The sequence below is a fragment of the Hemiscyllium ocellatum genome, chromosome 7, assembly GCF_020745735.1.
Source record: "Hemiscyllium ocellatum isolate sHemOce1 chromosome 7, sHemOce1.pat.X.cur, whole genome shotgun sequence".
Taxonomy (NCBI): Eukaryota; Metazoa; Chordata; class Chondrichthyes; order Orectolobiformes; family Hemiscylliidae; genus Hemiscyllium; species Hemiscyllium ocellatum.
Window position 1 is genome coordinate 84,310,045 of NC_083407.1, and position 27,757 is coordinate 84,337,801.

The following is a 27,757-nucleotide window of genomic DNA, read 5'->3' on the forward strand; positions in this document are numbered from 1 at the left end:
AGCAAGTACTTTATCAATCAAGTGTAGTATCGGTGCGATTTACACTATCCGATAGTTACCGGTTTCCTTCATTAATAGGATGAATAGGATAGGATCCAGTAATAGGATGATCTGAAACTGACGGACATGTTCTAATCCCCCAGGAATGTGGCCCCAGGCAGGCAGTCCTGCAGTGGCTGGGTTTACTTTACATGGCTGTGTTTTAGCTGGTATCCGACAGTGTCTGCTTTAATAATGGTGCTCCCCTCCCTAGCCCCAATTGTAGGTACCCCGATAGCAGATTCTCCCCAACACCTTGGAGGGATCTGATGGAAGAGATCCACAGAAAAAATTTCCTTTACTTGCAAACAAAAAAAGTCCGTATTGCCCTTCTTGCTCATCACCTGCAGCAGGTAGTGCTATTCTGCCTGGTCATATTTTCACCTGCCAACCATCCTACAAAGAGGGACCTACAGAAAGATGCATATGACCAAACCCTCCCTTTCTCCTGTTTATTTATTCATTTATTCATGGCTGTTCACCATTTATTGCCCATCCCTTTTTTCCGAGGGCAGTTAAAATTCAACCACAGTTTTGTGGGTCTGGACCACGTAGACTAGACCCAATGAAGACAGTAGTCTTGTTCCCCACACGGCATTAGTGAACCAGATGAGGGTTTTTGCAACGATTGACAAGTTTCATGTTATCATTTGACTCTATTCCAGACTTTGTATTTTGCATATATCATGCTCAAAAAGGTGGAGCATCATATCCCTACTGTTTTTAGATAAAATCCTCAGAGACCTTCTAGAATAAATAGCAGTGGTCCAAAGTTTTCTAATATATTTCAAAAATCCTCTTCAAACCTCCATTTAGAGTTGCTTACTTAAGATACATCTTTATTACCTAATATGCATAGAATCCCTACAATGTGAAAGCAGGCCATTCAGCCTATTGAGTCCACACTGACCCTCTGAAGATTACCCCCAACCAGACCCAGACCCTTACTCCATCTCTGTAACCCGCATTTCCCATGGTCAATTCACCTTTCCTACACATATTTGGACTGTAGGAGGAACTAGGAGCACTGGGAATTGATGCCAAGTCCCAGGTGCTGAGAGATATCAGTGCTAACTGCTGTGCCCCCCTATATACAGCCAAAATTGTCTCTAGAGTCTCTATTTTATTTGACATATGAACAAGCTGTCAGGCTAGTTGAAAGTTCATGTGTGAATGATTACAAGCTTGATCAACTTGAACATGACAATAGAAATGTAATTTGTATTAATTGCTTACTATTTAATGTAGTGCAAACATTAGTCTGTTTCACAAAACTTCCTGTTTAAAACTAATTAATTCTGAATCCAAACAGAGTTTCCTTACACTCACAACTCAGGTTAAGAGTGGAAAATTAAGCAAGGTATGATATGACTATTGGCTCGCATGATACCTTAACATATATCACTTTCAGGAGAGAAGAAAGTGTTTAGTGCAATAACGTTTTCTCTTCAAAGTAAAGGAAAAACATGGACTCAGACGGTTAAAATAAAAAAAAATGTAGATTCAACCTATATTGAATCATTCGTTCTGGCAGCAAATTGGTTGTAAGATTATGATTCAACTTTATTTACATTTTCTACTCAAGCTGCAAGATAGAACAGGTGTCACGATGCAGCTCACCAACAAAGGATTCACAATCATGGGCCTCCAGACAGCAGGGGCTCGGATTACTCCTGTGGGCCAGGAGGGCTCTCTTTTCTAGGACCCACAAAAAAAATCAAGACTCATTGTTAGCAAACTTATTCTTCACCCATGGGTCTAACTGAAGTTAGATACCAGACTCATGTCAAAGAACCCTAATTTTTATATCAACAGGAATCACTGGTGATGAGACTGGGTAAGGCATGACCTCACTTAAAGCTATTACCACCTCATTAACATAGGTAAGGGAACCAAAATTGACCCCAAATAATTTATTTTTAAATTAATAAGCACTAAATAGAAATTAACATTAAGACAGCCTCAGCATGCTTCTCAATGAAATGGAGAAAGGATCAATTATTAAACATTGCAGTTTATAATTATTCAGGAGTTAAATGCAGAAAGCATATCAAGAAAGAAAGTAAATCAACTTGCTGCATCAGCATCTGTACCCTTTATTTTCACAAAAATATACAGCATCTGAATGCTTTTAATTAAAAAAAAGTAGTTTACAATTAAGTACTTTTATACATCACTGAAGCATTCAGTAGTTCACAAAAGTCGAAAATCAAAGTATGCTTGAGGTCCAGGCTGGATTAAAATTGATTTGGATTTACTTCGTACACTTTGACAGTCTTTAAGTACATCAAAAAAAATCTTTAAATTTATACCCTCTATACTGTAGAAATATGACCAAATACATAAAATTTCCACAGACAGCTGCTTCCACCGTACATTTTCATTTTCACTAGATTGTTACACATTCACTGCATAAAACAAAATATAACACTGTCACTGTATCATGATACCATACTATACCATAACAAGACATATTGCACATGCTAAAGCATATAAGTCAACAAGATTACCAAATGGAGGATTATAGGTGTTTTAAATGGATGGACCACTGCATCAGCTTCCCGAAATAATTGTTTTTATGGTTTTAAAATACACAGATGGTCAAATTTGTAAATGCCCTTTTCCAAATAGAATCAATTTCAAAGCTAAATTGCAAGACCTACAAGCAATCTATAACACTGCAAAAACAATCCATGATGGTTTAATGAACAAAGCACTCTTCAATCAGATGTTTTAAACCTTTAAAAAGAAAATTTTACATTCATTGTAAATTCAAAATTTAATTAACATTATTGCTTGGATATTAATTAGCAAAGTTCTAGAAGATATTTGGAAACCATCTGGAAAGTACTCATGGGGAGAAAGGCACTAACTATTTTATAAAGCAACAAAAACAAAATAGTATTTGATATCAACCCAAGTGAAAGCATTTGCTACAAAGATTGCCAATCACAATGTAATGGATCTCAAAGTTCCAGTATTTATTTTGTCAGGTCTTTTTCTATGTTTATATTAAAAACTATAAAAAGTTGAAAAGTATATAATTAACTGCTCAAATTGTGCACTTAAAAATGTATTAATTTTATATCCCACTGATTCAAACAAGTCAACTCGAAATACACGAACAAAAATATATTTATAAAACAACCACAGTACAGAAGTCACCAGCTGATTTCATTTCAGTAAATAAAATAGAGAAGTAAATGGGTTCAAAATGATACTGTGGCTGTAAGCCTTTACTAAAGTTAGTTAACAAAACACCAGTCTTCTCGAGACACGGCTATCACTTTTGGCATTTTCCTTCAATTTCAGTGCTTTAATATGATATGGTACTTAATTGCGTTAAAGCAATTTCATATCAGAGGTCTCTTGAAATTTATCTGCATGGACAGTTATATACAGTACTACTGTAACAAGATAATTAAGGTTTCTTGTAAGTTTTTCAGTGCTTTTAGTCAAAATAGCAAGGTTGCAGTAAATGTTCAGCCACCTCATACAGCAATGTAATTGTTTTCAAATGAGGTTTTGTAATTTCTGAAGCTTTATTTTGCTGATTTCTAATCTAACAATATCTGATTTCACTTATGTGAAATGCATTTTTTGTATTTTGAATACTGCATTGTTTACTGAAACAGGCTACTTCAATGTAGCTGTGAAAATATTATGACTAAAAAAAGGCTTTTAAGTTTAAAAAAACGAAAACAGTCAATCCCAATCTGTAGCATGTTTGGTCCATTTGACATCACTGGCCAGACACAAAAAGAACTTGTCATTCCACCTGCAGTGTTCCTGTCACAGGTGAAAGAACGTGTCCATTTAACATATTAAGCTTTGGCAGATGAAGCAGATTTCATCAGAACTGTTCTTTGTGGCAGTTACTGTCTTCATCCTACAGATGGGTAGATTTAAACAAAATTGCTATACATTTTTAAAGGCTGCCAAAGGAGGCGGTATTAAAAAAAAGGTATGAAATACTATATTTCTGCTAACAGAACAGTCACCTAAAATCACTGGTACATTTAAAATAAAAGGGTGCCATCAAGTTTTCTTCTAACTTATGAATACTTGACACTGCAACCTGGGACAGGTCATTCATAGTTTATCAGTAGTTAATGGCTCAGGTGTCTGGTTTATTTCTAACAACTCTTATCACAAGTTTTTAAACTGGAAGTGCAAAATGCATGCTTGTGCTAATTTGTCAAAGTTATACTATCTCATTGTAGGGCAAGCAATTTGGCATGGAACAACATAGTCATAACAAAGCCCAAAAATTTCCACAGGTACTGCATGTACCACAAATTTGCATACAATGTCCCAGAGACCGTGAAAACACCAACCTCTGGCAGATTTGAGCATTAGCAAATCATGTGCCCTACTCAATAGTCCTCAATTAATCAATACTCCAAGATTCTGCTTTCCTCTTAAATCCTGTAAGAAAAGTGCCTTCAAATAAGTGCTTTTTAAATAAGCAGTAATTGAGTGGTCATCTGTAATCTTCTATTGAACAACAAATTAAGACTTTTCCTGTGCATGTTAAGCTTTCTAAAATCAATCAGAATGTCTCAGAGTCCGAATCATTTTCATCATCATCTTCCTGACCTCTATCCATTTTTCCTACACAGTTATACAACTGTTTGTTGAAAGAATTTATGTTGCTACCCGTATTAGGGAAATCATAGGATAGAGGGGTGTTCAAACTATCATTTTTTGTTAGACTGATGCTGAAGGACGTCATTGTGCTGGTAGGACAGAAAGGCATCATGGTAGCCAAAATGAGTGCCAGACAGTCAGCCACATCTTTGTTAGGAGCACAAGCCAAGGCTGGGGTGTGACCTGGGCACAAAAGCAGACAAGGGAATGGTTAGTATATGAGTCTTTTGCAGAAACGAAAAAGGAGTTAAGACAGTTCTTTTCAAAAGATATGTTTTTATTGTTTAAGTCATGCCAAAGTTGAGTGTTTTTAGTTAGACTTTTAGAAGTATTGTACTATTCAATTGTTACTTCTGGTAGGGTATTGAATAAACCGAGAGCAGCAACTGATACATACCATTTTCATCCACAGCAAGAACACTTGCACCTTTGCTTAGCAAATTATGCACAACCTTTTTAAGTCCATTCCGTGCGGCTATGTGAAGTGGTCTGAAAGTACATATTTAAAATACAAGTTACCATAGACTCAAAAATCAACAGAGTTACCAATAAAGATTGGCCAACTTTATATTTATCCAACCTCATAGCTGGGTGGTGCTCATATCACAGTGATAAAAAGCCACATTTGATTTAACAAAAGGTTCAGATAATTGCTTATTTAAGTGCCATGTCAACCCACAGATGAATTTGGGTAAAAATGTACATTTAAAACAACCTTGATCAGCAAAGCAACAATAAAATTGAGTAGGAGAACCAAGTTCAGTTCAGACAAATCTACAAGTTATTAGAACTGAGCAAATATACGATGAAAATTAGGATGTTCATACAAGCAGATTCAGAAAAAATGTTGTTAAAAAAGAAAAAGGCCTTGACATCCAAGAAAAAGAAGCTGGAAAGCAGAAGTAAAGAATTTAAGATGATAAGCTAGGAATGATGTTTCACAGGGTTTCAGTCTCTAATAGATGGTGTTGGTAAACAGATTACAAACTTTGTATTAAACCTGTTCAAAGATGTTATTACACACCTTTGAAGCAAGTGGAACTTGAATCCAGGCCTCCTGGAGGAGCGGTAAGGGACACGACCACTGCACAAAAACCTACTTAGAATCATGAAATCTCTCGTGTGAAAGTGGGCCATTTGACCCATTGAGCCGACAGTGACCCTCCCATGAGTATACCACCCAGACCCAGTTTCACCACCCACCCCCGCTTCAGACATGTCCCCTTTCAGTTGACCTTATTTAAGCCCTTAACAAGCCTCATGTACATAGGTAGCCTCGTGGTCACTGTTTCACCTCTGCAAAAATAACCTGAAGACAAACAAATGGGGGAACTAAGTGTTAAAACAAGCTCTTGGAGATCCAAGATGGTGGCGACTCAGCAAGTCTGAGTCTATAGTGCTCTTCCAAGATCTAGGCAAAGTGGGCCACCCTCCTCCACCACACTCACCAAATCATTTAAAATAGTTTTTACTTAATGTAATTAGTGGTTCAGTGCTAAATTTAAACAGTTCAGTCTCCTGTAAAAATGACTAGGGGAAAGGAGCCCGCAGCTCTCAGCAGGCAGGAGCCCCTCCCCTACCCTCCCCAGCCGCAGCAGAGGCTTCCACAGCCGCCCCCGGGGGGCTTACCTACGGTGGCGAGCTTTGCAGAAATAATCTCTAAACTCAATGCGAAGAACGATGCTTTCATTGAAGAGTCCCGAAGTCGATGGAATTCATTCTCGGCCGCGCTACAAAAGTACGGCTGAGACATCAAAGAAATTGAGTGCAGAGTTGGAGGGGCGGAGCTAAAGGCCACGACCTCCGAGGCTATTACAAAAATGAGGTCGTCGAAAAAATATTTGTTTGCTGGGCCTTCCCGAACGGTAAGAAGGAGGCCAGCATACAAGGTTCCTTGAACAGTGCCTTTAAATCTGGAGGCAGGATCAGGCCAGGTAAGGATGGAATGGGCCTATCGGGTGGCAATACGCGGGCCCGACTCGAACCAGTGCCCCCCCGCCCGGTCCTGTTCCGGCTGCAGAGCTATAAGGTGAGGCAGATGCTCTTGGAAGCCTCCGGAAATCTTGGGAAAGATCCCCAAGCCATGACTTATAAAGGATCCAAGATTATGTTATTTCAGGACTTCTCCCCAGCTCTGGTCCGAAAGAGGAAGGCGTTTGATGAAGCGAAGAAGTCTTTAAGGGATTTAAACATTCAATACTCCTTGCGCTACCCAGCTACTCTACGCTTCAGCCATGAAGGGTCGGTGTATAACTTCGGATCACCGGAGAAGGCCAAGGAAATTTTGGACTCTCTGAGATAAATTATAAGAGTTAATTGATGTTGTTTTGTCCTACCCCCACCTCGGTTTACCCCCTTTTTTTTCCTTTCATTACCTTACTGTTTAATATTATCTCTGGGGAGTGGGAAGAAGTGTTTATTTATTCATTCTTTACTAGCGATTTTCTTTCCCTTTTTTTTAAATATAGGCCAGGGGGTCTAGTTAAAGTAGATGGGGAGGAAGGTGGCTACCTTATCCTATTTTATCTTTGTCCTTGGGAACGGGGTTGTTTTCCCCTGTTATTTTGTATTACTATACTTAATTATTATTTGCTGAGACTGTAATTTTATGTTCATATATGGTATTAACATTACCAAATATATCCAGGTGATGTTGTGGGAGATAGGGTACTCATTGTTAGTTCTAGTTTAGTAGTATACTTGAATTTTCTTTATCCTATCGTGGGGTGCCTAGGTCAAGGGTGGGGCACTGGTTGGGAGAGGTTATGATGGGTTTTTTGGAAAGGAAGTGATGTCCCCTGGGAATAAGGGGGAAGATCTCCATTTAAATACGTTTTATACTTTTTTTATTATTTAGAAATTTTTTTTGTTATACTGATCTAAATGAATGAAAGAGCTTTTATTTTTGTGAATTTTATATGCTCTATGCTCGGGATGTTTTGGATAGGGTTTCTTTTCAGGGGGGTCTCAGACTTGCCCGGTGATTATGGATGGTCGGTCGATTAAATGATGCACTTGGAATGTCAATTTACCAATCAAAAGGAGGAGAATATTATCAAACCTCAAGAAAGAGAGGATTGATATAGCTCTCCTATAGGAGACACATTTTTGGATCAAGAACACCTGAAGTTACAACAGGGAAGAGATTATTTTCCGTTTTTTCTGCGCAGGGAAAAACATTGTGATAAACTAGGTGGTTGCGGGCCTTCATGGACTTTCAAGTTGGCACAGAATAATTATGGAATATACTCCCCCCGACTTCCTTACAAATATGGTGCACCAGGAGAAAAATCAAATTATTTCATAAAATATGGCAGCCCTTCTTGAATTACACAAATACAGATATCTCGGTCATCCTACAAGGGCCTTTATTTAATTGAGAGGGTGAATCTGGCTGGTCCGGGGCCCCTGGGAGAGGAATCCCACACGAATATGGGTTTTGTTGTGATCTGATGTTAACCCATTCCGAGCATGTATATCACTGCTCAATTTCTGTGTTATCTGTTGGGTTTTTCTTTCTCTTGAATAATGCAAGAATTTTAATCATACACTCTGGTTAGTTGTAAGTTAGATGAGTAGTTAGTTGAGTTTTTTTTTCTCGTTATTTCTTTTTTATTGTTTGATAGATTTTGGTTATTATTTATTTAAGATTTAACTGTATATCAATGTTTATACTTGGGTTTTTTTTAAGTTTTCTTTAGTAAACTTGTAAAAACATGTTAAATTTTCAATAAAAATATCTATTAAAAAAAAAGCAAGCTCTCATGGGGATGAAAATCTGGGACTATAATTATCAAAAATTATTGTTGATATACCAGAACAATCGCAACAAGGTTACAGACCTGCATCTCAGACACCTGATTTAAAAATTCAGAGAACGTTTGAATTCAATTTAAAGAAAACAGTATTTTAAAAAGGAGCTGGTGACAGTAAAAGTAAATCATTAAAACTATTAGATCATAAAAATTTCATTAGTTCATTAAGGTCTTCGGGGAAAAGAAACCTGGCAGACTTCCTGAGCCTAGCCAACAGCATTGGCTGCATCATTATGGCTGAATAATCAAGAAAGAACGTGGAATCCTTCCAGTTTGGAAGCAGGCCATTCGGTCCATCGAGTCACACAGACACTCTGAAGAACATCTCATCCAGACTCCCTCCCTTCTCTTTCCCTATAACCCTGCATTTCCCATGGCTACGCCACCCAGCATGCCCATCTCCTGGAGACTATGGGTAATTTAGCACAGCCAATCCACCTATCAACCAACTAGCCAATCTAGAAGGATCATTCAGCTTGGACGTACACACTGAATCAGTGCGTGGCATCCAACAGAATTAACTTGCAAAGTTCTCTTCAACTTTTCAAATATTATTTTGAAGATGTGGCATTCCCGGCCAGACCAAAATGTATAATCTTCTTGAATTACTCCCAAGAAAGTGAATGACAGCCATATTCTTGAACCGTCACAGTTAATGCGATAGCTAAGTGCACCTGCAGTCCTGTTTGAGAAGTGGTTCCAGAATTTTGACTTAGCGAACGATAACAGAGGAGATGCAACACAGCTCCAAGTCTGAATTGTGTGCAACTTGGAGGACAGCTTACAGATTGTGAAATTCTCAGGCAACAACATTCAAGCTCATCACCATTCAGGTGAAATTAGTAAACTTAATCAGTAATTCATGCACCACATTAAATATTAGCCTTCTTCACTATCAACTTGAATGCATTACATACCATTTCCAGGATTTTAAGGCTTCTTCCACAGTTCAAAGTATCATAACCTCTACCTCTTAGAAAGAGGATGGCAGCCAAAACATAGTAACCTATCACTATCCATGTTTCCTCTCCACCCACTATCCTGATTTGAACCTATTTCACCATTCTTTCTTCAGCTGCATGTTGATGTCCTGAGACTTTCCAGAAAACAGCAATATGGATACAACTTCACCAGGCAAACTTAATAGTCGAGTGTGTGGTGCTGGAAAAAAAAACAGCAGGTCAGGCAGCATCTGAGGAGCAGGTGAATCGACATTTCGGGTAAAAGCCCTTCCTCAGGAATGAGGCAGAGTACCGAGGAGGCGGAGACATAAACAGGAGGGGGGTGGGGCTGTGGAGAAGATAGTTGAGAGTGCGATAGATAGATGAAGGTGGAGTAATGGTGATAGGTGGGAAGGAAGATGGACAGGTAGGACAGGTCATGAGGGTGGTGCCAAGTTGGAAGGTTGGATCTGGGATAAGTTGGGAGCTGGGGAAATGAGGGAACTGGTGAAATCCACATAGATCCCGTGTGGTTGGAGGGTCCCTAGGCATTGGTTGGTTAGGGAGTGGCGATTGAGGTGGCCTAGGATCTGCATATCCATGGCGATGTGGGAGGCGGAGTTGAAGTGTTTGGCTACAGGAAGGTGGGGTTGGTTGGTGCATGCATCCCAGAGATGTTCTCTGAAGCGCCCTGCAAGTAGGCATCCTGTCTCCCCAAGGTAGAGGAGACCACATCGGGAGCAATGGATACAGTAAATGATGTGTATGGAAGTGCAGGAAAAACTCTGGTGGGCATGGAAGGCTCCTTTGAGGCCTTGGACGGAGGGGAGGAGGGGGGATGTGTGGGTGCAGGTTTTGCAATTCCTGCGGTAGCAGGTGAAGGTGGCGGGAAGGGAGAGTGAGTTGGTGGGGAGCATGGACCTGACAAAGGAGTCGTGGAGGGAATGGTCTTTACAGAAATCAGATAGGGTGGGGAGGGAAATATCTTTCTGGTGGTGGGATCCATTCGTAGGTGGCGGAAATGACAGAGGATGATGTGATGTAGATGGAGGTTGGTGGAATGGAAGGTGAGGACTATGTGGGTTCTGTCCTTGTTGCGATTGGAGGGGTTGGACTCAAGGGCAGAGGTGCGGGAAACGTATGAGATGCACTGGAGGGCATCCTCAACTACGTGGGAGGAGAAATTGCAGTCTTTAATGAAGGAGACCATCATATATGTTCTGTGGTGGAACTGGTCCTCCTGGGAGCAGATGTGGCAGAGAAATTGGGAATCCCTTTCGCCCAAATAGTTAACAGTTTAAGAATGTGGGTCTTCACCACTTTTTCAGGGGAACTATAGATGAACATGAAATGCTGACTGAGCCATCAACACAATGTCCTGAAAATCAATTTGTTTTTTAAACTGCAGCATTCAAATCAATATCATCACTGCACAATGATTTCGTTTTTCACCTCATCCTCAATCTCCATATTTACAATAGCCTGATGAAATTTTTTTTAAAAATCTATAAAAGCAACAATGTTCTAAAATAAAGAAATTCATTTACCAAAAGATTAGCAAACAACTTATATGGATACAGTACCTTCAATGTAGGAAAATGTCCCAAAGCGCTTCATGGGAATATAGTTAAATAAAGTTGGACACTGGGCTAGGTAAGACCATTAGCCTGGTTTTAAGTAGTAAGAAATATATTAAAAGGAGGGAAAAGAGGTAGAAAAGCTGAGAAGGTTAGAGGGGGAAATTGATATTTTTTGATTTGGAGGATAATTAGGTGCGGGTCATGTCAGGGTCAAGGGGGTGTAAAGGTGATGTAATTGGGGGTCAGGTGAAGTAAGGGGTCAGTTTAATAATTACTCAGGATTTAGACTATTTATTTAATACTCCAGTTTTTCCAAAGTAACCATTTTACTTAATTTCAGAGAATCATTCGAAGCATCCAATTTTTAGGATTCCATTCAGAGGGGTCTAAGACAGAGAGGAATTACCCAGACGGCCATTCAATTTCCCAGGCAATTTCTTCAGATTCTGCTGAGAAGGGCATTCTACAGGGTCTCAATGTGCACCCTCAATCTATGCAGGCCAGTGGAAAATCTGCCTCATGGGTTGTGCAAATCTTAAGAGTCCAGAACTTGGCACTTCATGCTCTTGTGGCACAGCAGTAGTGTCTCCACCTCTGGGTCAGAAGGCACAGGTTCAAATTGCACTTGCTCCAGAGGTCTACTATATCATCACTCAACAGACCGATTAAAAATAGCTGTAAGATTGCCACTTGCTTGTTAACTTTGTCCAACATGGAAGATTTCCCACATGCTTTAAGCACTTACCTGCATTCTGAAAATCGCCCTGGTCCCTCGACCCAATAAAATACTTTCTCTTGAAAACAATCACTGAAATATTTTTTCAAAGACTTATCGAAATATTCTGACTTACGTTTGCAATGCATTGTTTGTTGCATTAATAAGGCTTGCACTATCCATCTTCTCGAGAATGAACAAGGCACATCTTTCATGACCCTGCCAGAAACAAACATAATTCATAACATTAAGCTATACAAACTCTGCATGCACCATAATCATGCATTTAAGCTTTATTCACTTAAAGTTTTTTTCCCACTTATTTGTTGGTTTTGAACTCCATTCTCTTCCTGTTCCACATCCCAAATAAATTCCAGTTCCAGATGTTCAGTTCTTATGATGGAGTTCGAATTAGTTGAATCAAAAGCTTTGAAACCCCACCAGACCAGAAAACAAAATTTGATATAACACAGCCCTGCTAACAAATTATTTCTTGTATGCATCAGCCATTACATCTAATATTTTATTTCCCACAGGTGTAACAATTAAGACAGTAAATATTCTCCCAAAAGCCGCAATATCTAGCACTAGAAGGCTCTCGGGTCAATGTATATGGAGAATCAGCTGATTTTTGACTGGGACAGTATTTGTGGGCATTACATCCACCACACTCCTCATCTCGAAAAGCACAAAGTCAGATAGATTGCCATTAAAAGTTCTCAATAGTGACTCTGGCTAACAATTGTGTGTTTGGAAATTGGAAAGGAAAAAATCAGACTTGGCCTTTATTCAGTCGAAGTCAAACTCAACTCTCTATTCAAATTCAGACATGAATAAAGTACATTTTCAGTAAGAAACTGCAGAATACAATTGTCCTATAACTCATCACATGATGAAGGAACATATTTAGAAGAAATATGCAAGGATAAGAATATTGAAGATAAGGAGAAGCTATGATATTCTAGTGTAAAATAAAGATATATATTGCAAAAATATCTAGCATTCTAAAATATAATTTTCTGAGTCACAGAGATATATAGCATAAAAACAAACCCTTGGGTCCAACTTGTCCATGCTGACCAGATACCCCGAATAAATCTAGCCCCATTTACCAGTATTTGGCCCTCATCCCACTAAACCCTTCTTATTCATATATGCATTCAGATGCCTTTTAAATGTAGTAATTGTATCAGACTCCATCACTTTCAGGCAGAGGGCAGTACGTGTATGAGCTGCCAGAAGAAAGGTTGCCCCTTCGGTCCATTTTAAATCTTTTCCCTCTCACCTTGAACCTATGCCCTCTAGTTTTGGACTCGCCTCCCCAGGGAAAAGACCTTGGCTATTCACCCCATCTGTGCCATTCATGATTTTGTAAACCTCTAAGGTCACTTCTCAGCCTCCAGAGAAAGTAGTTCCAGCCTAGTCAGCCTCTACCTATAGCTCAAATCCTCCAAAACTACAACGTCCTTGTAATCCTGAGGGGCAGGATGGACATGTATTTGGAAAGGCAAGGACTGATTAGGGATACTAAACATGGCTTTGTGTGTGGGAAATCATGTCTCACAAACTTGATTTTTTGCAGAAGTAACAAAGAGGATTGATGAGGGCAGAGCAGTAGGTGTGATCTACATGGACTTCAGTAAGGCATTCAATAAGGTTCCCCATGGGGGACTGGTTAGAATGTTAGATCTCATGGAATACAGGGAGAACTAGCCATTTGGATATAGAACTGGCTTGAAGGTAGAAGATAGAGGGTGGTGGTGGAGGGTTGTTTTACAGACTGGAGGCCTGTGACCAGTGGAGTGCCACAAGGATCAGTGATGGGTTATCCACTTTTTGTCATTTACATAAATGATTTGGATGTGAGCATAAGAGGTAGTAAGTAAGTTTGCAGATGATACCAAAATTGGAGATGCATTGATCGCGAAGGAGGTTATCTCAGATTACAACAGGATCTTGATCAGATGGGCCAATGGGCGGAGAAATGGTAGATGGAGTTTAATTCAGATAAATGCGAGGTGCTGCATTTTGGGAAAGCAAATCTTAGCAGGACTTATACACTTAATGGTAAGGCCCTGGGGACTGTTGCTGAACAAAGAGACCTTGGAGGGCAGGTTCATAGCTCCTTGAAAGTGAAGTCAAAGGTAGATAGATAGTGAAGACGACGTTTGGTATGCGCTCTTTTATTGGTCAGAGTATTGAGTACAGGAGTTGGGAGGTCATGTTGCAGGTATAGAGGACATTAGTTAGGCCACTGTTGGAATATTGCGTGCAATTCTGGTCTCCTTCCTATCGGAAAGAGGTTGTGAAACTTTAAAGGGTTCAGAAAAGATTTACAAGGATGTTGCCAGGATTGGAGGATTTGAGCTATAGGGAGAGGCTGAACAGGCTGGGGCTGTTTCCCCTCGAGCATCGGAGGTTACGGGGTGACCCTATAGAGGTTTACAAAATTGAGGGGCATGGATAGGATAAATAGACAAAGTCTTTTCCCTCGGGTGGGTGAGTTCAGAACTAGGACAGTATAGGTTTAGGGCGAGAGGGGAAAAGATATAAAAAGTACCCAAGGGGCAACTTTTTCACACAGATGGTGGTATGTGTATGGAATGAACTGCCAGAGAAAGTGGTGGAGGCTGGTACAATGCAACATTTAAGAGGCATTTGGATGGGTATATGAATAGGAAGTGATCGGAGGGATATAGGCCAGGTGCTAACAGGTGGAACTAGATTGGGTTGGTATATATGGTCGGCATGGATGGGTTGGATCGAAGAGTCTGTTTCCATGCTGTGCATCTCTATGACTCTAGTCTTTTCTAAACCCTTTCCAGTTTCACACATTCTTTCTATAACAGGGAGACCAGCCGAAGGACCTGTTTCCATACTGTAGGGAATCTAATGTTAAAAAATTGCATACAGTATTCCAATAGTGACCTGTACAGCCGCAACAGGACCTCCCAGTTCTGACCAATAAAGGAAAGCATATCAAACAACCTCTTCACTATCCTATCTACCTGAGACTCCACTTTCAAGGAACAATGAACCTGCACTCCAAGGTGTCTCTGTTCAGCCAGAGGTGGTGGTGAAGGCTGGCATAATTGCAACATTTTAAAGGCATCTAAATGGGTACATATAGATCACATCCACCACTCTGCCCTCATCAATCCTCTTTGCTCTTCTTCGAAAAACGTAATCAAGTTTGTGAGTCACGATTTTCCACGCACAAGCACTAATCCGCCCTTGCCTTTCCAAATTGATGTAAATCCTGTCCTTCAGGATTCTCTCGGACAACTTGCCCACCACCAATATCAGGCTCACTGGTCTATAGTTCCCAGGCTTTTCCTTACCACCTTTCTGAAATAGTGGTACCCCGCTCTGTGCAGTTTATTTTGATTAATTATGGCTAAATACAGTTTATCCAGAACTTGTTTCATTGTACATAATTCTTCACAGACAAAACTGGGATTCTTGCTGGTCCTGGTAGTGTCATTTGCTTTAGGATGTCATGAATACAAATCTAGGCCCTCAATCGTATTGAGATTTGATAAAATTACTTCACAGGTAGACCAGGTAAGGATGGCAGTTTCCTTCCCTAAAGGGTATTAGTGAACCAGATAGTGTAAACAGATAAAATAATTCAATGACAAATGTAGATTGATTTTGTGGGTGGCACGGTGGTTAGCACTGCTGCCTTATAGCACCAAAGAACTGGGTTCAATTCCCGACTCAGGAAAAGGAGGCATGGTGGCACAGTGGTTAGCACTGTTGCCTCATAGCGCCAGAGACCTGGGTTCAATTCCCGCCTCAGGCGACTGACTGTGTGGAGTTTGCACATCCTCCCAATGTCTGCGTGGGTATCCCCGGTTTCTTTCCACAGTCCAAAAAAAAGGTGCAGATTAGGTGGATTGGCCATGCTAAATTGCCCGTAGTGTTAGGTGAAGGGGTAAAATGGAGGGTAATGGGTTTGGGTGAGTTGCGCTTCAGCGGGACTTGTTGGGCCAAAGGGCCTGTTTCCATACTAAGTAATCTAATCTAATATAGGAGTAAAATGACAGGTCGGCCTCTATTTCTGACAGTTGATAATAGTTATGTGAATTCTTAAAATAATAACAAAATACCATGGATGAAGAAGATCTGAAAGAAATGTAAGTGCTGAAGAAACACAAAAGGTCAGACAGCCTTTGTGGAGAAAAAGATTTGACACTCTTCCATAAAGAGTTTCAAAGAGGAATCATGGAACTCAAAACATCAACTCCAGTTCTCTCTTCACAGAAGCTTCCGGGCCTGCTGGGTTTTGCCAACACTTTCACAGGTTATGCAAATTCAGTTGGTGGAATGAATCTGTACATTTGGCCCAAGATGACAGTTTAGCTCCATAGTTCATGTGATTTGATAATTTTAAACTTTTTTTTGATTGCATTCTATCATGGTCTTCCATAACTTTTGTACCTCCCTCATGAGAAAGGACATCCTCACACCATCTAGTTTGTCAAGCTCCTTCAGTATTTTATTTGACTCAGTAAGGTCATCTCTCATCCACTTTGGAGTTTAGAAGAAAAAGTCAAACCTGTGGAAAGAGGCCATTCAGCTCATCAAGTCTGCACTAACCCTCTGAAGAGCATCCAATCTAGATCTAGTCCCCAACCCTATCCCCATAATCCTGCTAATTCACCTACCCTGCATCCTTGGACACTATGGGACAGTTTGACATGGTCAATTCACTTAACCCGCACATCTTTGGAGTATGGGACGAAACTGGAGCATCCAGAGGAAACCCACAGAGATAGAGAGAATGTACAAACTCCATGCTTAAGGCGAGAAGAGAAAGATTTAAAAGGGACGAAAGGGTCAATTTTTTCCACAGAGTGTGGTGCGTGTATGGAATAAGCTACCAAAGGTGGTGGAGGAGGCTGACACAATTACAACATTTTAAAAGCATCTGGATGCGTACATGAAAAGGAAGGGTTTAGAGCGTTATGTGCCAAATGCTGGCAAATGGGTTTAGATTAGTTTGGCATATCTGGCCGTTATGGATAAGTTGAACCGAAAGGTGTACATTTCCATGACTCTATGACTCCATAAAGACATTTACCCAAGGCTGGAATCAAGCCCGGGTCACCGGCATTGTCAGGCAGCAGTGCTAACTACTGAGAAAATCCATTCATTTAAAGAATCAAACTAATGTACCTTCTCAAAACTGCCTCCAATGAAAGTATATCCCTGCTTAAATGAGGCCACCAAAACTGCACACAATTCTCTCGGTGTGCACTCAATAAGGACCTGTGTATTTCCCTACTTTTAAACTCCATCCCTCTAAACTAGCTAAACTGAACATATACTTCCCATTGGAAGTGTACTTCAGAGATCAGATTAACGAACATGCATCACTGTTCTTCCTTAATCATCACAGTAGTGTCCACTCAAGAATGATTTGAAAAATTCAGTATGAACAACAATAATAGAGATGGCCAAATGATTTGCAATACAATGAATGCTATTACATTGGGCCACATAAGTGTAATCTGTGGAATGCAAAGACATCAGTTTTAATTAGCATGGATCATAGTGATGCATATACACATTGTAGATATTTATTAATCGATACACTGGGTTTAGGAAGAAAATAATTCACTTGGAAGTTTTATAGTGGCTTCCCACCTCTGAAGATTAAATGTTCTGGATATAATCCATATTAAAGTTTGGATATAATATCAAATAGTCTTTTTTTTGTTCTTACTTTGCTACATGCCAAGTGAAGAGCTGTATTCTTGTTGGTGTCTTTGGAAGTTAAGTCAGCATTCGCACTGTTTACCAAGATCTCTGAAATGGAAAAATATTTTTAAACAATGATTTTCAAAGAAGCGATCAAAGTCCAATTGCTGCATTATTTTCACATTAAGCTACATAGGTCAATGGAACCAGTATTCAAGACATTCATGTCCTTTTTTTTGGTTTCAGTATCAACCAAAAATTTGTCTATTATTGTAATATGTGTAACAACATTAATAATACATTTATCAGATGCCTCACTAACTCTTTGGTTCACTAGTCACTGCTTAGTATAAACTATGGACATTGAGAATTTGTTTTTTAACAAGTAAATGCACAAAAGGTGCTCGACGAATACATGCCACAGATGGTGTTTATAATGACATTTTCCTTCAAGAAAATTGTGACTTTGTTTGATTAAAGGCAATAGGTTGAAGTTAGTGACTGGGACAGCAGCCTTGTCCACCAGCTGGATAGCCAGTGACAATGCCATCATGGCTGTTTCCAGGAGAATAGAAACAGGAGAAATCGACTATTTGGCCTCTTGTCCTTAACTCTACTTTCTCTCATGTTTATTCTCCTTTATCCTAGACTTCCTTGAAGACTGAAAATCTAACTCAGCCATGAGTATATTGCAAAGACAGCCTTTTGTTTTTGGAAATATAAACGATAAAATGAAGTTTTGGATACTGTGTTGCAAGGAATGAATTAGTTTGTTTTAAACAATTCAAAAAGAAGTGTGGAACTGTGTGACATACATTTCTTTGTTATACGAGGACCTCTAACATTCAGAGAAACTGCATTTGAGAGACATGCTTGTACCATACATCTTTGGATTAAAATAATGTCCGATGGGGGAATCCAAGACAGCGGCAACCTAGAAGGATCACATTGCTAGACGCAACTAGAAATAGTCCCATCCATGCTACTGTGAACAAAAAATAAAAAACAATAAAAGAGCTACAGAACCTGAAAATTTCATTTACCTTTGTTTTTGCTACAGGAGAATGCCAAAGAAAGGAAGGAGTTCACCTGGGGCCATGGCTGCAGTTCAATCCACTGAGGTGGCGGGCTTGCTTACTCACCAGGCTTTGGTTGAGGAGTCCACCAAATCTCAGACATCCTGGGGAAGCAGATTGAAGGGAAAAGACAAAAAAAAAGAGGAAAAGCTGGCCCCGGTCTCTGCTATGCTGCAAAAGCACGAACAGCAGCTGGAAGACCTGGGGAAAAGAACTAATGCCCTCGAATGCCAGGTCACAGGGGTGGAAGCAGAGGCTGATCCATCCAAGAGTCAGATTGAAGCCCTAGAAACACAGGTCCATAGTTTGCTGGATGACCTTGAAAACAGGAGCAGAAGAATCTGTGTGTTGTTGGCATGCCAGAGGGGATGAAAGGTGAGCAGCCAGTGGAATTCTTTGAGAACAGACTCACAGGGGGAAGGGAGGCGGAAAGGGGAAGGATAAAGATAAAGATCAAGAGCGTCCACTGGGTCACGCCACTGAGGCCAGAAATGGACAAGCTCCCTCGCCCTGTTCCATCATTATAAAGACAAAGAGTCATGGAAGCTTCCAGAACCTAGGGGAGGGATCAGAGGGGGTTGGTGTGCGAGGGCTCCAGGATTATGGTTTTCCCAGACTTTTCAGCGGCTGTGACCCAGAAGAGGAAGTCCTACGATGGCATCAAGAAGAGATTTGAGAGAGCTTGGGATCCAGTACTCAAAGCTATCTAGCGCTGCTTTGGATTAATCATAATGGATCGGTACATTTATTTGACTTGCCAGACAAAATGAGGAACTTTATGGACACGCTGACCTAAGCCAGATAATTGAATAGGCACGGGTAACAGTAGTTTGGGTTTGTCCTTCTTCAGATAGGACTTCGTAGAGTCTCCTTTTGTTGACAATTAAATTAAATTATGCTCCAAATGGATAGATATTTACCTTTAATTTCTAAGTTAAGCTATATCAAGGGATGGGTGATGTATATACTTTTAACTTACTTGTGCATATTACTTATTTTTTTTCTTACTTTTTTTGGCTACTTTATCCTGCATTGTCTGTGTTTGTGGTGCAACTCTAACTACTAGGAGTTAAGAAGATGATTGGGATGGTTAATAGGATTTTGGGATGTGTAGGTGCCTCCTTTGAATGGGGGGGTAAATTCCTCTAATCAGTACCTTAGGCACTTTTTATTGCTTTTCTGTTTTTTGGTGTACATAGCTTTTGCAAGTTTTGTAGGTTTGTTGGTTACAGCTTTTGTGTATGTAGTTTTTGTATTGTGGACTTTCTTGTGCTGAAACTCGACGATTCAGAATTCAAGTTCTTCCTCTCTGGAATCTAAATCGTGTTATAGAAGGTTATGGCTAAGGATGTGTTCAAGTGATGTACCTGGATCATTAAGGGTAGTCACTCACTGGTCATGAGGAAGAAGGTAGGTTCCAGTCTTATAGGGAGGGGGTGGAAGTTGCCTTATTACAAGAAATACATCTAGATGATGCAGAACATTTGAAACCGCAACAGAATGGGTATGACCGAGTTTAATTCTGATCTGTCAAAACCAGGAGTTGGGGGTGGAGGTGGGGGACATACTTGTTAGGAAGAATCTGCCATTTAAGTTGTTATAGTGTATTAAAGACACACACAGGAGATTTGTAATCCTTAAAGATTTGATAAATGGGTAAGAATGCGGGATCTCAAATGTTTATTGTTTCCCAGCCCACCCCTTCAGGTTCTTGATATACGCACTTTCTAAACTAGTTAACCTTGCATCTCAACATATTATTGTGGGGGCATTTTAATAGATCCTACTATACACAGATTGCCCAAAGGGCCCCCCCACCCTGATATCTTCATTGGGATCTAAGCAATTAAGGGATTTGTGTGTTGAACTAAGACTGGTAGAAGTTTGGAGGCACCTTCACCCTACTGTTAGGGATTTTATGTTTTTCTTGAATCTGCACAAATGCCATACCAGGATTGATCTCTTTTTGACTCCTGTAGCATATTTGGGCTCGGTGGTGTCATGTACAATTGGCAATATCACTGTGTCAGATCATGCTCCAGTGCATCTAATGGTCAAGATTGAGGATATTATGGTAGACTTGAGGCAGTGGCAATTGAATCCCTTCATCCTTAAGGATAGCACATTTACTGAATTCTTTTCTACTGAATTCAGGGCTTTTTTAGACGTTAATTCAGGTTTGGCCAGTAATCGATCTGTTCTCTGGGAAACTGCTAAAGCCTATGTTAGGGGGTTAGTTATTTCCTATTTTGCCAGTAAGAAATGGCAGAAGGGTGAGCAGCAATGCTTGCTCGAGACAGGTCTGAAGACAGCTGAAAAGGCATACTTTGATAGGCCTTCACTGGCTAAACTATAGAGGATCACACAGTGCTTTGATCCACATCGAACTCCACGCTCACACAGACAGCTAAGAGGGAACTTTCATTTGCAAAACAAAGGTTGTTTGAGCATGGGGATAAACCAGGCAAATACTCAGCATATTTTACCAGGAAAAGGAGTGCTCCCCAAGCCATTACTTCAATCAGAGAAGATACTGGAAATTTAACCCATGGTTCCTCAAGGATTAATGGTGCATTTTGGAAATTTTACTCCAAACTATACCAGTCTGAAAGTTGAGAAGACGAGTGAGCTAGGATGGAATCTTTTTGGAAGAATTTGGACCTCCTGGGAGTGACCCCTGAGCAAGTGTTTCTCCTTAACACCACACTGTCATTGCAAGAGGTGCAGGAGGCAATGAGGCAGCTTTCGTATGGAAAAGCGCCTGGTCCTGATGGACTTCCCAGCGAGTTTTATAAGGAATTGATAAATACACTGTCAGGACATATGTTTAGCATGTTTAAATGATTCACATAATCGTGGCCTCCTCCTGCCATCTTTGAGAAAGGCAAACATTTCTCTTATCCTTAAAAAAGGAAGGCCCTGGAGGACTCTGCTTCCTATAGGCCCATCTCACCTCAATGTCAATTTCTACAGGGTCCGCTTGGCTCCAGACTGCCTTTGAAAATTTAAGTGTGGGTATCTCTAATGTGTCGTAAATGCAAAAGGAGTATGGCTACGCTCACTCAGTCTCTGACCCTGCCGCAGGCTGCGGGCATACCGGAGTATTGTGATATGAGAAACAGAGGGGGTCTTGGGGATAGAGGTGGAGATGGACCCTGTATCTCTTCTTCTTGGCCTTGACAAGCCACTTCTATTAGATGCGCATAAAAAAAAGTTTTTCAGTATCCTCACTTTTTTGTGCAAAAATAACATTCTGCTATGCGTAGAGAAAGCCTCCCCGGACTGTTGGGCTGTTGTAAGCTCGTCATAGAACACATCCCTTTGGACTTTCTTACAAGTGTGGTGCAGAATAAAACTAAGACATGGCAGCCCTTTTTAAGGCTACTTGGGTAGAGATTTGTCTGCTATACTAATAAGGGCCTTTATATAGCCATGATGATTCTGTTTAATGAATCAGATATTCAAAGAGGAGAAATTATGAACATGTGTATGAATTTATGTTCTCGATGTTCGAGGGCTATTACTTTGTTTCGTTGAGCTGTATTATTATTAGTGCCATGATTCATTAGTTGTTAGTTTTTATTAATTATTTATGTAACTAGTGGGTTTCTTTGTATTGCTTTGTATTTGTTATAATATCCAAAAAAACCTTTTTTCAAATAAAAATATACTTTTAAAAAAATGCCTGACAACATCAATAGGAAATCTGTAGTTTGGCACAGACCTCAGGAGAGGCAGTTGCACTTCGTTTTCATGTTTCTTAGAAATCCCAGACAGGACCATCTCTCACTTCTGAGAGTGGCAAAAAAAAAGCACTCAAACACTTTAAAAACAACTTGTGGGTGGATCCAAGATGGCAGCAATCCAACAGGTTTGTATTGCTGAGCTCTACATCATAACTCAGGCGAAGTGGTGCTTTTACCCTCCCCGTCTAGCTATTTTGGAGAAAAATAGATAGTTTAATATCAGTAGAATTGCTACACATCTTTTTTTAGCAAGGAAAGATGACTAAAGGCAAAGGACCAAACAAATTGCAACAGACGGGACACTCCCCTGCAGCATCAGATATGCCCACGGCCGCAGCTACTGCCTCCCCCAAAATCCTGGTGGAGTCACCTGCTCAAGAGGCCTGGCTGGAGAGTTCGTGAAACTCCAGGAGAAGATCACAGCATCGATTGAAGAGAATCGCACCATGCTGCAAAAGGATAAGCAGCAGCTACCGAGTCTCAGGAAGCAAGTGGAGGAGGTTGACCGGTAGACCGCGACGTCAGAGACCGCAGTTGAGTCCTCGATGGGACGTATCCAGGCTCTGCAGGTACAGGCCTTAGGAGAACAGGTCAATGACCTGGAGGTTCGAAGCCAAAGAAAAAACATCCATGTGGTCGGCCTGATGGAGTGAGTGTAAGGTGAGCAGCCAGCCAGTTTTTCGAAGAATGGCAGCTGTGATTTCTGGGCTGTGAGGCAGAGGCAGACCAGGTGTGAATTGAAAGAGTTCATCAGGTGGTGGTGTGCAGGCCCAGTATGGACCGGCGCCCCCTCCCAGTCCTAGTGTGATTCCAGTCCGATAGGGACAAACAAAAGGCAATGGAAGGCGCCAGGTTGCTGGGAAAGGATCCACAGGCCATGATTTATGAAGGATTAAAGATTATATTTTCCAAGACTTCTCTACAGCCATGATCCTTTGATGAGGTGAAGAGGAGACTGAGGGATCTGGATATTCAATATTCTATCAGGTGTCCGACAATGCTCCGTTTTAACCACAAAGGGTCCATGCATGCATTTGACTCCTCAGAAAAAGCAAATTACTTTCTGGACACTATGAAATTGACCGGATGGTCCAAAGAACATGGACAATAATGGTTCTCTTTCCTTTTCCTTATTTTTCCCCCTCTACCTCATGTATCTCTTTCTTTATTATTTTGTTTCAGAAAGCATTGTTGATTTTTTCTTCCTGGTAATAATGGAGGTCAGTGTGGGGTTGGGGAAGGGTGAAGTGCCCACTTTTGATTTCTTTGTCCATAATACCTTTCTTTTGATCCTTCGGAGGAGTGTGGGACACACTCAAGCTAGGAGGAGTTATGGGGGTGTATGTGAGTAGTGTTAAGCGACCCTGTAGGCAGGGTGGGTCTCCAATCAAGTGTTTTTTGTATGTTGTAATTGCTTTAGTTTGTTGGTTTTTAGTCAAGGGCATTTTTGAAAGTTTTATTAACGTAGTTTTAGTGTGTGTTTATTTTAAGACTCCATGAATCTCCATTGTTTACACGTGGCACATTGTGAGTAGGGTTCTTCCTCTCAGGGGTTCAAGGACTGTTATAGAGGGATATGGCTAAGTGTCTGCTTTAATGGTGCACCTGGAATATTAAGGGATGTCACTTGTCAGTCAAGAGGGAAAAAAAAAGTACTTACAAGTCTCAGGAAGGAGATGGTTGATATGGCCCTTTTGCAAGAAACTCATCTTGATGATAGGGAGCACTTAAAAAGGTACAGAAGGATGGGTTTGATTGTGTGTTTTTTTGTCGTTTAATACTAAGAGCAGGGGAGTGGCCATACTTGCCCAGAAGAGCCTCCCATTTAAGTTCTTAGAGCAACTTAATGGTGAACAGGGGCAGTTTTTAATCCTTAAAGCTTTAATACATGGTGAAGAGTATGGCATCCTAAATCTTTACTGTACCGTGGCACACCCCCTCAAATTGCTGATTGATGCACTAAGTGAATTGCCCTTGGAACGTGGACCCCACACACAATGCTCAAAAGGTCCCCCAAATATCTCTCCGCAATCCAAGTGACTGGTTGACTTATACATAGAATTGGGGCTGGCGGAAATGTCTCCACTCTATGGGTAGGAACTTCACCTTTTTCACTGATCCATACAAGTGTCATACCAGGATTGACCTTTTTTTAAAGCTCCCACTGTCTTTCTGGAGTCAGTGGTGTTCTGTAAAATTGAAAACAGAGCCATTTCCTACCATGCGGCAGTGTATTTGGAGGTTGACATTAAGGGCAATGGAAGAAGTTTGTGGCATTGGCAAATGGATCCTTTTATTTTTAAGGACAGTAAATTTGTCGAGTACTTCGAGTGAGTTTAAAGTGTTCTTGGCTATCAATTCGAACACAGCTAGTAACCCGTTTGTACTCTGGGAGACTGCTAAGGCCTATGCTAGGGGGATAGTTATCGTTTATTCGGCCAGCTGGAAGCAACAGAAGGGAGGGCAGCAATGTCTGCTCGACGCATGGTTAAAGGCAGCTGAGACAGCATATTTTGAGAGGCCTGTGACTAAATTGCAGCGGGTCACGGCTCTCCAGGTCACTTTGAACTCTAAACTCACTCAGACAGCAAAGAGAAAACACTTGCATGAATCAATGACTGTTTGAGCATGACAGTAGGCTAGACAAATTCTTGGCATATCTGGCCAGTAAAAAAAAAACACCCTCCAATCCATTACATCACTCAGAGAAGGCAATGGGATTCGTACATGTGACTTTAAAAAGATCAATGTGGCATTTTGGAGTTTTTACTCTGAACTATATCAGTCAGAATGCTGCGAGGATAGTTGGGCTAAGATGGAGTCTCTTTTTTTAAAAAAAGAACCTGGACCTTCCAGGCGTGACTTCGGAACAGGCATCTCTTCTTAATGGCCCCTTGACAGTGCAAGAGATACAGGAGACAGTAAGCCAGCTCCAAGTGGGAAGGTGCCCGGCCCTAATGCTCTCCCAAGTGAGTTCTACAAAGAATTTATAAATATCCTGTCATGGCCATTCCAGACATGTACAACTATTCGTACAGTCATGAGTGCATCACGCCATCCCTGACAGGGGTTAAGATCTCTTATTCTCAAGAAAAGGAAGACCCCAGATGATTGTGCTTCATAAAAGTCCATCTCATTGTTAAATTTGAACTTTAACATTTTATCCAAGACACTTGCGTTGAGATTGGAGAAGGTGTTGCCCTATACTGTTAAGGAGGACCAGGTGGGTTTTATAAAGGGCCATAGGTCCTCCAATAATATTAGAATATTACTGAATATGGTCCAAGTGTCAGCAATGATCGGTTCAGGGTTTGCTGACCTCTTTAAATGCAGAGAAAGCATTCGATCAGGTGATGTGGCCATGTCTTTCTTATACTCTGGAAAAGTTTGGTCTAGGTTAGGTCTTTGTCAGATGGATGGAGGTCCTGTATAGTGACCCGCTGGCTGTGTTTCTCATCAATACTGTAAGATCTAGTAATTTCAGTACTGGTAGGGGCAGTTGGCAAGGTTGCCCCCCTCACCACTACTGTTCATGCTGGTGATTGAGCCGCTAGCAGAAGCTATCCATAAGGATCCTAACATACTACTCTGTTGTTTATGGATAAAGTGAGTACAGTTATGGAATACTGTCGAAATTCAATCATTATTAATAGGGTCAAAGCAGGGAGAACAATGCGACAGAGCAAGAGCAGTTTATCTAAAACCTCCTTTCTTACCCAGATAGTTGGTACGCCAGGATTCCAGCCAGGAATGATGCACCATGGATTCAAAACGTGGGCAACTAGGGGAGTCTCCTGTTTGGCAGACATCATGATGAACTTCGACGAAATGAACCACAAATATGGATTGCCTAGCAGGGATCTTTTTCATTATGTATAAATTCCCTCACCTGAAAATAAAGACTTCACTTTTGACCAACCGCTATTGGTGTATTACAGAGAAGCGAGCCCTTCATGCTGTAAGCAATCTGTCAGTTAGTACGCACTACCACCTTCTGGGGTGCTGTGCCTCGAATGATATTGAACGATTGAGAGAGGTCTGAGAGCAAGAGTTGGGAGTAGAGATCCCCTCAGAGACATGGGAGGACATTTGTTTAAACACAAGATAGATCTCACTCTGTAACAGAACACACCATGTAGTTCAAGGCTCTTCATGGGATTCATTTGGCCCCAGACCATTTTGCGAAATTCAAAAAGGGAGCATCTCCAATGTGCCCCAAGTGCAAAATAAGCATTGGTAGCCTCACTCATTGTTTGTGGTCACGCCACAGCCTTCATAGGTACCACAGCGCTGCGGCAGTAGTAATAGAGGGGGCCCTGGGGATCAAAGTTAAGGTAGACCCGATCTCTCTTCTCTTGGGCTTGCTGGATTTATCTTCCTTAGACATACATGGGAAAAAGCTATTTAACCTCGTCACTTACTGTGCGAGGAAGAACATTTTGATGAGCTGGGTGTCTGAACACCCTCCAGGCCTGTTGGGGTGGCTTAGGATAATTATGGAACACATCCCTTTGGATTTCCTCATAAACATAGTGGATCAGAAAACAGAACATTTTTGTAAGAGACAGCAGCCCTTTATGAATTATCTGGAAGCAGATTTGTTGCCATTTTACTTAGGGCATTTGTTTAGCTATGATGGTTAGGTTTAGTGAGTCTTGTGCCTGGGAGGAAGAATCTCAAATAAATATGGGTGTAATAATTAATGCTCCCCAAGGTTGGGAGCTTTGGTGTAGCTGCACTGAGTGGTGTTATTTGTTTATAGATTTGTAGTGAGTGTACTTTTGATTTGTTTTAAGAGTAGGGTAGTAGTTGGTTCATTGTAATTGTTATTACAATTTTAAATTGTTATATTTTTGTAATGTTCTAATTTTGTAAAGAAAAAGTTTCTCAGTAAAAAGATTAAAAAAGCAATTTTATCACTAACAAAAACAGGTTCAACTGATCAGCTACCGAATTATGGTTCAAAATCAACAATAATGTGACATAAGACAAAATAAATTACGTAAAGGTCACCTTATTCTACCTTTGTGATCTGGACTTTTGATCAACAGAATTTTTCCTTTTATTGGCTATGTCTCCTACCTCTGATATATCTGCAAAACTCTGTCTGTCTTACCTGCCCTACTTATGAATCAACGTGTGCATTTGGATTTAAAGGGCTTTTACTTTAAGTTTGCATATTAGTCCCTAACAAACTGTTTTGCCTTTGCAAACAGATACATTTTTTAATAAAAATAACTTTGTTTGTTTGTTGATGAAATCTGGTGTGAGCTTCATGTCAGATAGCAAACAAAGTAACCTTGGTGATGGAATGGTCTTTTACACATTTGAGACAACTTGTCGATTCATGGAGCTTGATATCCAATACACTTTAGAACGAAATTCCAAGGACTAATGGACCCACTGAGAACAAACCCATCTTCTTCTTGCTGTTGTTCCAGATTCCAACACAAGAGGAATCATCTGTTCAACATCTATGGTCAAGCGGT

The 27,757-nt window shown here is 40.6% G+C and overlaps 1 protein-coding gene across 10 annotated transcripts in view; it reads right to left on the minus strand.

Moving 5' to 3' along the window:
- Positions 1 to 2,133: 2,133 nt before the first annotated feature.
- LOC132817169 (serine/threonine-protein phosphatase 6 regulatory ankyrin repeat subunit B-like) overlaps positions 2,134 to 27,757 on the minus strand; it is a 224,617-nt gene continuing 198,993 nt past the window's right edge. For 8 of the 10 annotated variants that reach the window (XM_060827396.1, XM_060827397.1, XM_060827393.1 and 5 more), the window contains 4 exons: positions 17,472 to 17,554; positions 11,877 to 11,959; positions 5,087 to 5,178; positions 2,134 to 4,872 (listed from right to left, as the gene is read on the minus strand). In XM_060827396.1, the coding sequence (XP_060683379.1) occupies positions 4,592 to 4,872; positions 5,087 to 5,178; positions 11,877 to 11,959; positions 17,472 to 17,554 (539 nt within the window). In that variant the 3' untranslated portion in view covers positions 2,134 to 4,591. The remainder of the gene's footprint in view (positions 4,873 to 5,086; positions 5,179 to 11,876; positions 11,960 to 17,471; positions 17,555 to 27,757) is intronic. The other 2 variants (XM_060827398.1, XM_060827399.1) reach the window with 2 other exon arrangements.